This window comes from Etheostoma spectabile, chromosome 1, assembly GCF_008692095.1.
Source record: "Etheostoma spectabile isolate EspeVRDwgs_2016 chromosome 1, UIUC_Espe_1.0, whole genome shotgun sequence".
In the NCBI taxonomy this organism is placed as follows: domain Eukaryota; kingdom Metazoa; phylum Chordata; class Actinopteri; order Perciformes; family Percidae; genus Etheostoma; species Etheostoma spectabile.
The window spans coordinates 27,846,646-27,857,169 of record NC_045733.1 but is presented as its reverse complement, the minus strand read 5'-3'; the positions used below and the strand labels follow the sequence as shown (position 1 = coordinate 27,857,169).

At 39.1% G+C, this 10,524-nt stretch overlaps 2 protein-coding genes across 7 annotated transcripts in view; one reads left to right on the top strand and one right to left on the bottom strand.

Moving 5' to 3' along the window:
* ulk3 (unc-51 like kinase 3) overlaps positions 1–8,220 on the bottom strand; it is a 17,866-nt gene extending 9,646 nt beyond the window's left edge. For 2 of the 5 annotated variants that reach the window (XM_032515020.1, XM_032515056.1), the window contains exons 1-11: positions 7,900–8,214; positions 7,080–7,225; positions 5,557–5,697; positions 5,151–5,271; positions 4,595–4,690; positions 4,161–4,304; positions 3,419–3,501; positions 2,128–2,283; positions 1,798–1,903; positions 1,615–1,655; positions 1,322–1,424 (exon numbers count right to left, since the gene is read on the bottom strand). In XM_032515020.1, coding sequence (XP_032370911.1) covers positions 1,322–1,424; positions 1,615–1,655; positions 1,798–1,903; positions 2,128–2,283; positions 3,419–3,501; positions 4,161–4,304; positions 4,595–4,690; positions 5,151–5,271; positions 5,557–5,697; positions 7,080–7,184 — 1,096 coding nt within the window. In that variant the 5' untranslated portion in view covers positions 7,185–7,225; positions 7,900–8,214. Of the gene's footprint in view, positions 1–1,321; positions 1,425–1,614; positions 1,656–1,797; positions 1,904–2,127; positions 2,284–3,418; positions 3,502–4,160; positions 4,305–4,594; positions 4,691–5,150; positions 5,272–5,556; positions 5,698–7,079; positions 7,247–7,899 lie in introns of all 5 variants that reach the window. The other 3 variants (XM_032515037.1, XM_032515028.1, XM_032515047.1) reach the window with 3 other exon arrangements.
* A 520-nt stretch (positions 8,221–8,740) lies between these two features.
* Positions 8,741–10,524, top strand: part of tars3 (threonyl-tRNA synthetase 3) — a 13,431-nt gene continuing 11,647 nt past the window's right edge. The window contains exons 1-3 of one of the 2 annotated variants that reach the window (XM_032514987.1): positions 8,741–9,090; positions 9,570–9,656; positions 9,965–10,149. In XM_032514987.1, coding sequence (XP_032370878.1) covers positions 8,770–9,090; positions 9,570–9,656; positions 9,965–10,149 — 593 coding nt within the window. In that variant the 5' untranslated portion in view covers positions 8,741–8,769. Of the gene's footprint in view, positions 9,091–9,569; positions 9,657–9,961; positions 10,150–10,524 lie in introns of both variants that reach the window. The other variant, XM_032514976.1, reaches the window with a different exon arrangement.

Here is a 10,524-nt window from a genome sequence, read left to right as displayed (position 1 = left end):
TGGCTACGAAGCAACTGTGTGCGGTGGGGACGTTGCGCCAACAGTTTTATTGTCATTACTTAAAATTCCTCATGGGGTCGAGTGAAATTACACACTATAGCTTTAAGACTCCAGTGATGTGGATTTGTAAGGAGCCCCGGAGGTAACATGGAGGGAGAAACAAAAACAACAATGAAAAAATTAAAAAAAAACATGTACTGGGTACAAACACCAGTACATGTCAGTACAAACTCCAGATCTTGAGTTTAAAAGTTGAGATGTTTTTTTTGAAGATTTCAAGATCTTGAAAATAAAACTCGAGATCCTGCAAAACAAAGTCAAAATCATACAAACGTGTTTGTACCCAGGACAGTTTTCCTCCATGTCACCTCCGGGGCTCCATAGATTTGAGATAGATTTTGAAAAGATTGTATAATGTTGACTTTAGAGCAACAGGTTAATAGAGCATAGTCTGTTCTTGAGCAAAAAACCAAATCCCTAAGAGACCAAGAACTTCCATTCCATAGCTGACCCTGACCTCTGACCTCTTGGGCAAGGGAAAAGAACATTTCCGTAAAGAAGTTGTAAAAAGAATCCAACAAGGTTTGGGACTTCTAAACTAGTGACTCTGAAATCATTTTTTTTTTTTATTTCCCTTGTTACAGTTTTGTGTTTATTGCATTTTATCTATTTAACCAATGCTTAGACTGATGGAATAAATGTCTTGGGACCACGCAGGTAGGGTCAAGGTAGTGAGGGTTTCTTCTTCTTGTACATTGTGAATTATATTCTTTGTTCCCTGTTTTATTCAAACAATAATATACAATTTATAATGTGTATTGTTTGCTAGTGTCTGGACCCCTATGTACAAGCTTCAAAAAGCTTATCAGGGTTTCCCCATTTCACATATTTGCATTATGTCTTATGATTGTGCTTGTATTTTAACTTTTGTAAATAAACTGAACTGAAATATCTTTGCTATACAGCAGTTTAATGCAATTTTCCATTACTTAAATAGCACATTTTATGTACAAGAAGATGTTTACATACATCCCATGTACAAGACATGAAATGTCTGTCCTAAATCTTGAAATGTTCTAGTCCACGGATGATGACCATTGGTGTGGTTTTTTTAATTTAATATTTATAAGTAGGAGACTTTTGTTTCTGAAGCTTGGCAAAAAAAAGACAAGAAGGTTTATTTGTTTATGGTATGTGGTTACTTTGGCATCTGGTCCTTTGTCCTAGGTAATGGTGTCTTGTAAGCCTGTGTGTGAAGGGCATATTTTATTGTATGCATGACAATAATAAAAAATATGTATTCATTCAAATCTGCATATACCTCGGAGGACATCCCTGGACGTCCGGGCCTCCTCAAAGCTCAGTCTGTTGTCTGAGGCCACCAGGGCTTTCAGCTCCTCGGCTCTGGACACATACTGGCTGACCTGCAGGAAGTCCTCTTACATTGACTCAACTTAATCATGTCAACCACTCCATATGTTCGCCATCCACATTATATGGTATTCATAGAGGATAAATCACTTCCAAGTGAAAGCCACTGGAGTGTGGAAATGAAGACCAACTGAAAATAAAAAGTAATCCAAATGTGAATGCTGGGAGGATTTTCAGACCTACCTTCTGCCTGAGGGCATCTTTACGTTGTCGGTCTGTCTCGTCTGGGGAGCGCGGGGAGAAGAGAGGGCTTGGTTTTACATTTGTTGCTGTTACTTTGCCAGTTTATTGTGGTAGAACAAAAGCGGTGCATTGTTGAAGGGCTTAAGCCACAAACAGACTATGAGAGTTAGTTGTTGCTCTTACAGTGAATGGAGGGGACAAAGTGCTCCAGGGCACTGCAGTAAAGAGAGAGAGCAGCGGACCTCTCCCCTTCCTGGTCCTTCTGAACGGCCTGCAGGACCAGCTCTTTCTAAAAAGAGGAAATAGGAACTGGCATCACTGAACGCAAACTGCCACAACTCTCCATTTCTTTTGCATGCATGCAGAGTCATGCGTGAAGGCACATGTGGGGGAGGCATGACCTACTGACACATGTGTACATGTGCTCAGCCAATTACACACACATTATTCGTGGTCATCTTGAGAAGACACACACATGCCAGCGTATACTTCCCTTTCTTCTTATTCTCTTACCGCTTTCACTAGGCTCTCTGAACTCGGCATATGCTCCATGTCTACAAAAGGGTGGGTGAAAAACTCTGCAAAGGTGATCCGGGCATCTGGATTTCTCTCTAGCAGCCGCAACAGAAGATCTCTGCAGTCCTTGGATACCCTGGCCCCAGGAGGGAGCTGATGCACAAAACATGACCTTATTATGTTGCACTTAATCCAAAGGACAATCCCACAGAAAAGGACAGACGATTGTTGCCAGAGACCTTCTAGTCTCACATCGCTATTTTCTTTTAATCAAAAGATGACCTTAAAGCTCGATGTGAATCCCTGGTTAATGGGCCATATGCTGATGCTATCCATTCAGCTCATGCCTAATGTTTCACACAAGCATTCAAGTGTTTTGAAAGCCTTCCATCATTAAAAGTACAGTTATCCTTCACTGTCACAATGGCAATTAACATTTGGTTGGTATATCCAGCAGGCATATCAGGAACAAGACAAAACTAATCGAATAAGTATTTCTACCACAATACTTACAGGTGTTTTTACACATATATATCGTTAATTCAACTCATAGATTAGCATTTTAATTTTCTTGTTAACTTAAAACTTTTATAGGCGTGTGTAGGCTTGTTTACAAAACAGGTAAAAAAAAGTCTAAAATTTGTATTTAATTTGTAGTGGGATACCGGTGAAGTGTGATGGTATGCCATCTAGTGGTTTAATGGTGAAAATGCACAAATACAGTGAGAAAAAAAGCTTAATAACTAGTGAAAATGTGTTTAAATAAACTAAGCGCATTGCAGTGTGAACATTAAAAACTTAATTACAAGGAAAATATACTAACAGATGTGAATCCAGCCTATAAAAAGACTAGTTTATATTTTTTTTAAGTTCTCCAATTCCCAGGTGATGTGATGGTGTGTTTATATTTGGATGATTCCATTTTTTTTTTTTTTAAACGGTTACACCCCAACAACGTTACTGAAACAATCACTGAATGATATACAGCACTTCATGCACCGACTTTTGCTGCAGTGGCAAACTGGCATCTAGTCCCTTTCATAAAACGCAACTTTTCTGAGAATAATCACTCCTGCTTTACAGAGTTCCGTTATTCCAAAAATAATTCAGTATGTGACATTTGGAGTATGCTCAACATCCATCAAATGACAAATATGTACCACAATGGAGCACTGCTTTAAAGCACAAGTGCGAGCAGTGAGACATTTACATATATTCGAGCTGGATTGCTGACTGTCTCAGTCCAGCAACTCACAAATAATGAACTAATTTATTGCACAAAACTTACCTCAATAGGTTGGTTACTCCGGATCTTCTCCTCCAATTCAGCGTATGATCTCGATGCAAATGGTGCTCGCCCAAACAGTGCCTCTACATGCAAACAAACAATGTTGAGTAGCCTATTCCAAAAGGATAATCTACAGTGATGAAAACTAAGACTGCCAGACTGTACTTTACTTCAGTTTCCGGTAAAGGGTATGCATTCTTCAAATGCTTAGAGTGCATTCAAAAATTATCTTAGTTTACCTACCCTAAATATGTCATGCAATGTTTACAGTGCATTCAAAAACTATCTTAGTTTAGCTACCCTAAATATGTCATGCTGTTGGTCTTTACAGGACCTACAGGTACAAGAACCCCCTCCCATTGTGTATTGGACATTGTCACTCCACACAGTGCTATCACATTGTTCAATCACTGTACCACAATGAAAAGGGAGCAAACCAGGCTGCCATTTTATGATTAATGGCAGAATTTTGATGTGACCTGCTTTTTCAAACCTGCCAGGCAGGTCAACTGATTAACCTTTAGCTGTTGAAAAAGAAGTAATGATAGAACTGATCAAAGGGAACTCTTACACTGCATAACAAAAGGTAATAACGGACTCGGTGCATGGGAATGCATTTTGGTCGCCTGAATATATAATAAAACAGCATTACAATTAATTAGCTATCTGAAGAAGTGTGCAATTCATGTTGAGGGTATTTTAATTTTAAAAAGAGATGAACAGGTCAACACAAAGTACTCACCATAGAGAATGACTCCTACTGACCAGAGATCCACCCTGGAGTCATACTGCCGTCGGCACACCATCTCAGGAGCCATATAAAGAGGAGAACCTCTTAGGACACTCTGCTCATCCCATGGCGACATGTACTGGGCAAAACCAAAATCTGAGAGCAAATCAGAGTGGGAAAAAAAAAAGATTCCACTGGATACAATCCTCCTAAAACAGATGTGTTTATAACGCCAAATGCACAAATGGGTGTTGTGTGAAGCCACAAGTTGAAGTTGAGTTTGATAAGCAAATGTGACCTGTGCCCTGCAAAACAGAACAGTACACTAGCGCAATAACAATTACATTCTTTTGGTGTCTAGTGTGTGGCTGAAATTATCTTTACCACCTGCAAATAAATAGGAGTTTACTGGATCATTGGGACTGTGTAAGTGAGTATGGGATCACCTGCTAGTTTAAGGACGGAGCCACTGAGCAGGATGTTCTGAGGTTTCAAGTCCAGGTGTGAGATGTTTCGCTCATGAAGAAACTGGAGGGCACAGGCTGTTTGTGCAGACACACATACAAATCCACACAGTGATACTAAAATCACATCATGCAGTCCTAAAGTTTGCACTAAGCACAAACTTGTATAAAATAAAAGATATGGGCGCCCTGATAGCTCAGTTGGTAGAGCGGGCGCACATATCCAGAGGTTTACTCCCGTTTGCTGCATGTCAGTCCCCTCTCTCTCCCCTTTCACTTCTTCAGCTGTCCTGTCATTAAAGGCCTAAAATTCCCCAAAAATAATCTTTAAAATAAAAAAAGATGTTATTTCTACCACTAGAGAGAGTTACTTCCAAGCTTTCCAATCAATTTACATGTGCGCATTGCTGTCAAAAAGTCTAGATTAAAAACAATAACAATAATAATTGTTATAATAATTTTATTAACTGGTACACAAAGAAGTTGTTAACATGAAACCCATGCTTATGTGGTGATTTGTTAAAAATGTATGACTCACCTATCTGTTGCAGGAAGCGCCGGGCCACCCTCTCAGGTAAAATCCTGCGGCTGCGAATGAAGCGGCAGAGATCGCCACCGGAACACCACTCCATGATCAGATAAATATTATCAGCATCCCACTGATGAAAGGTAAGAATTCAGACAATCAAGGAAGGATTTAAATGTACATAGATTATAATGATTTTAATTTATTCCAGAAAATACATATATTTCGTGGACAGAAGATTTGTAACCATCTTTCCAGAGAAAGTAATGTTTTTTTTGTTTTGCTGTGCCTTCTAATGATGTCACAGCCTCCTTCATCAACATAGAGCTTGGGCATAATTTTATTAGATCTTATGGACTGTGAAAACGTAATTCCTTGTATGAGCTACACCACATCTAAACGCAATAAATGAGCTTACCTGAAAGTCTTTTAGCTGGACTATATGAGGGTGCCGCATCGTCTTGAGGATTTCAATCTCTGTGAGCAGGTTTTCTGTAGATGCCTTGTTTAGACTCTTCTTGCTAACCACCTTCACTGCCACCACCTCTCGACTGTCCCCCTGCAACATCAGTCAAGAACCACACTGCAAATTTCACTTGCGCTTTTAATGAGAAATCTAGACCAGGGATCTTCAACGTTTTTTAGACCAAGGACCCCTTAACTGAAAGAGAGAAGGTGTAGACACACCGCCCCTACCTCTGTAAATATATTGTATAAAATTGAGTTCCATGTTACACTGGGCCAGATGTATGAAAATGAATGGCTATATATTATGTATACATTGCACTTTAATGTTAAACATGCTGTACATGTGGAAGGCACAGTGAATCCTTAAGTTTAACTGTATGGCTCCCATTTGGCTACCTTACCCATGGTAAGAATATCTTCAATTTGTATATTAAATTACTTTTTTCACAATTAGGCCAATTTATCTTTGCTGATAATAGTAATTCAGACATTTAAATTTTAAAAAAAAATAAGCCCTAAGTTTAACACAGTATTGGTTGATACTTTATTAGTACACTTTACAAACCGGCAAACCAAGGTGCGAACAGGTGTGATTATGTGCTGCCATTAAAAAGAATTAAATGATTTTAAAAGAGTATCCTGACTAAACACTGATGTATTATCCATCAACAAACCTTCCTCCGATGTTAACTATTAGTCAAAATACTTCATTGAAATATTTTGTATGATTTTATATAAATAAGGTTAATTGACCATGATTTCCTAAAAGAAGTGTGACACTAGTGGTAATAGGTGATAATAAAAGGTAGCTAAGAAGGTGTAACACATAATAATGTATACTTTATGCTTTGGCAATACAGAAGAGGAAAACAGGTGCATGGCCGACGGGAAAAGCAATAAGAGGGTTAATACTACTGTCGTTCAGTGGTGACGGTCAATGCCACCTTGACTTTGGGCCAGAATTTACAAATGTAGAGCAAATAAATTCAGAATAGTAATGCTTTAAAACGATTACTTCACCACTGTGTATGCCATTCATTTACAGAGTTGACTGTAGCGTGCAACATGTGGAGTGTTGAAAGCACATTTAATGATGGCTAATATATTTCACATTCAATGCTACATTATAGTTTATTGGTAAGCAAAATAAAGTGTACAGGGATCCTCACTCACAAACCTTGAGGCAAGGCAAGGCAGCTTTATTTGTAGAGCACATTTCAGCAACAGGGCAATTCAAAGTGCTTTACACGAAATCAGTTAAACAGATAAAACACAAGTACAAACAGTTAAAAATCATAAACATTAAAAATTAATAAAACACATGAATAGACAGTTAAAAACAAAATAGAAACATTAGGACACATAAAACACAAGAATAAAAGTTACTTGAGATCAAAGTTAGTTGAGATCAAATAGATACAGGACATGAAACAATGTTTTTGGACGTTTACCCCGAGACCTCAGAAAACTCACCTTTCTGTAGGCTTTGTAGACTGTAGCATAGGTACCACTGCCCAGCCGCTCTGTGAGGATGAAGTCAGACAGTTTTGGAGGAGCAAAGCTGGAGTTTGAAGCCATGCTGATGACAGCAAATTTCAAATTTCCTTTGCAGGTCTGGGCTGGAATGAAAGATCAATATGCTATTTATACTAAATACATTTTTCACCCTTGGCTGCAAAGTATTGATGTCTTTGACCTGGTGGGACACTGGGTTCCTCATCCTATGGTCTTGTACAAGGACTGGATGCTACATGGACCTTCTAGTGTTTATCTACACTATTCTACTTTAATCATTTCACCACTGTGTCGATTGTTAACAGAGATTCATATTTTTTTGATGTAACTTTAGGTTATCTCTTATTCTGATGTTTGAAGTATTAAACAAGTTCAAAGTTTCAATTAGTTAACTTTGTTACTTGAGCTTTTTTTATTTGATTTATTTAATTGTATCAAGAAAGCCTTGCATACATCAAATAGAATAGAGGATCAAAACACAATAATGTCCTGGACTTATTTGTAATGTGGTCCTCACGTATCCCGATTACAGGCTCGTTAAATGCCTAAGCCGTATTCTTGTATGCATTTCCCTCCCTAATAAATGACGAAACTGACTGAACTAAATTTGGTGTGCATTAGTTTGGGAGCTAGCAAGCTAGCGTTATAAGTTCTAGCTAGCCAGCTAACGTAGCATTTGCTGTGCTGCTGGCAGTGCTGGTCTAACGTTAGCAAAAATAAAACAGAACATTTTTAAATAGACAACATTTTTAAATAGATGCAAATAGCTGACACTTACCTGTAGGCTAACAGATCCACATGACATGCACGGAAAGTCAGTTGTTTAAGGTTTAACGTTATATTGCTGGCCGCTGTTGGCTGTACTGCAGGTCTGCTGACTTAGCAAGCTAAATGTATTAGCTAGGAAATGTGTTACTGTCTCCTAGCGTCGGTACTCCATTACTGCAAAATACAATCTATATCGGCAAAAATACTGGAGAGAGCCATCTAAAAATAAATACATCACTCACAAGTCTGTGTTTTTAAAAAATAGCGTATTCATATTATTTGACGTTCAATTAGGTGGCTTTTTATTCTGGTTGCTTGCTTAGCCATGTATATTTTATTTTTTTTAAAACCCTCACCGGAAGTACAATCCTCACTTTCCCGTTTTTTCCCTTGGAGAAGAACCATCTATATTAACGGTCTATGAGAAGAACACACATTACAAGAATACACTCTGTAGAATACACAGTTTAAACACTTAAGGCTAAATAAGTTTAATTTAAAATGATGAACAACATTTAGCCAAAGGTTAAAAGTTGATGAAATATTTTGGATGTTTGTGTTTTCGGAGAACATGTGTTTTTTTTAAAGAGCTTTTGTGATTTTTTTTAAAACAATTTTATTATTCTGGCAAACTATTTCATATGGAAGCACTATACAAAAAATATGTAAGGTGTCCTAATTCCTTGTGTTATTTTATCATTATATTTTTTTCACTATTATTTATCGATGTCTCATTTTATTTGTTATTGATATTGCTGGCTCGTTTGTTGTAATAGTCTCTCAAACATGACGTGTGATTTTGAATGTACAATAAAAAAAAAAAAGAAATTTAAAAACTCACCGGAAGTTAGCTGCCAGTGTGGACGGTAGTCATTTAAAGATGGCGGAGTGCTTGGCCGCACGTTTGTCCGCCCAGGAGGAGCAAATTCGGCTCCTCTCCAAAGAGATCTCCACTCTCCGGGATGGACTGAGCCGAGGTCTGGATGTCGTCGGTGCTGTGGGGGTCTCCCCGGAGCTGGAAAGCCTACGGACCGAAAATGAGAAGCTAAATTACCGGCTGCTGCACCTCCGACGTGCTCTGCGGGCGGAGCAGGAGCAGGAGGAGACCCCGGGAAAGAAACAACAAGGAGTGGAGTGTGGAAAAGCTCTGGAGAAAAAACACAGCAAAGAAGAGCAGACGAACAACCGAGCTAATAAAAAGGTATATTAAAGGGTTATACGTGCAGTTTAGTGTCCCAAATTCCACGTAACGTAACCCTAATCACTCGAGGTCAAATGCCTAACCCCAACCGCTCGAGCTACTTCGTAGAGCGGTTCTTGGCTGGGCTGTAGTGGGATTTTGGACACTAAACTGCACGTGTGCCATGATAAAGACTGTGACAGAACACGTTATCCAGTTTAAATTCGTAATATGATGAGAGGGTGAGTAGTAGCACCTACTATTGCGACACGGTTTATATGAATAGTGGGCCTGTGCCCAAGGAAGCCAAATGACAAACTATACCAACGTTACACCCCATTTCCATAAATAGCTGCCCCACTCAGTGGCACAGTGTGTGCACGCTTAAAATACTGAACATGTTCAATGCAATAGGAACAAGGCTAATATTGGGACTCAGTCACATCGACGCAAGCTTATTGTAAGTCAAAAGATGCACACACGCCTCTGTTTGTGGACAGGTGGCAGCCCCGGATGCCAAACCAGGTGACAAAAACAAGGAGGAGAAGAAACAGGAGAAAGGACAAGGAAACGGAGCTGTGAAAGAGGTGATTGTTATTAATATTTTTAGAGTTTTAAAGGGCATTGGAGTTATCCTGCTCACTCCCTTCACTCAACAGGAACACAACTCACACAATTTCAAGTTATTATGGACAACAAAGGATGTTTTCACCATAGCCACTGCCTTTCACAAAATTTGAACAGTGAAATATTAATATTCTGTTGGTTTGTATGACAAAACAACATAAGAAGCTCCGGTGATGCTTTAATTTTTTTTCTAAATGTATTTACAAAAGTAACGCATTTTCTTGGCTGATTTGTTTTTTAAAAATATATATATTTTCTATTGTAGCAGAAGTCATTGCCTGGATACGTTGCGGAGCGTCTCAGCCTCTATGAGGAGCTGAAGAGGGAGAGTGATGCCCTGCTGGCGAAGAGAGCTGCTGACAGCAAACCCGTTACTGTGGAGTTGACAGACGGACGTAAGGTGGTGGGCAAGGCTTGGGTCACTACACCGTACCAGTTGGCTTGTGAAATCAGGTTAGTATTGAAACAGCTGGCCAGATCCACTATTTGTATCTTAAATATATGGCTGCCAGTATGATCAGATCATTATTTATTTACCAATAAAACACTAAATTGTCTGAAGCAGACGCCTTAAGGCTGTATTACAGTTCTGTGAAAAATCTACGCCGTAGGTACGTGAAGACACAAACCTACGCCAGACCCTACGCCATAGCCTGACGTACACCTCTCAAAAAATGTAACTACACGTAGCAGCAACACACGTCGCTCGCCTGTGGCTTTGTAGAGTTGTATTTCCCCCTACTCATTTCCTGGTTTTCATTCTTCATAAGCTACATGAAATCAAGTAGAGGGTTAACTTGTCCTGCTACAGATTTCCCACTGTGGTCA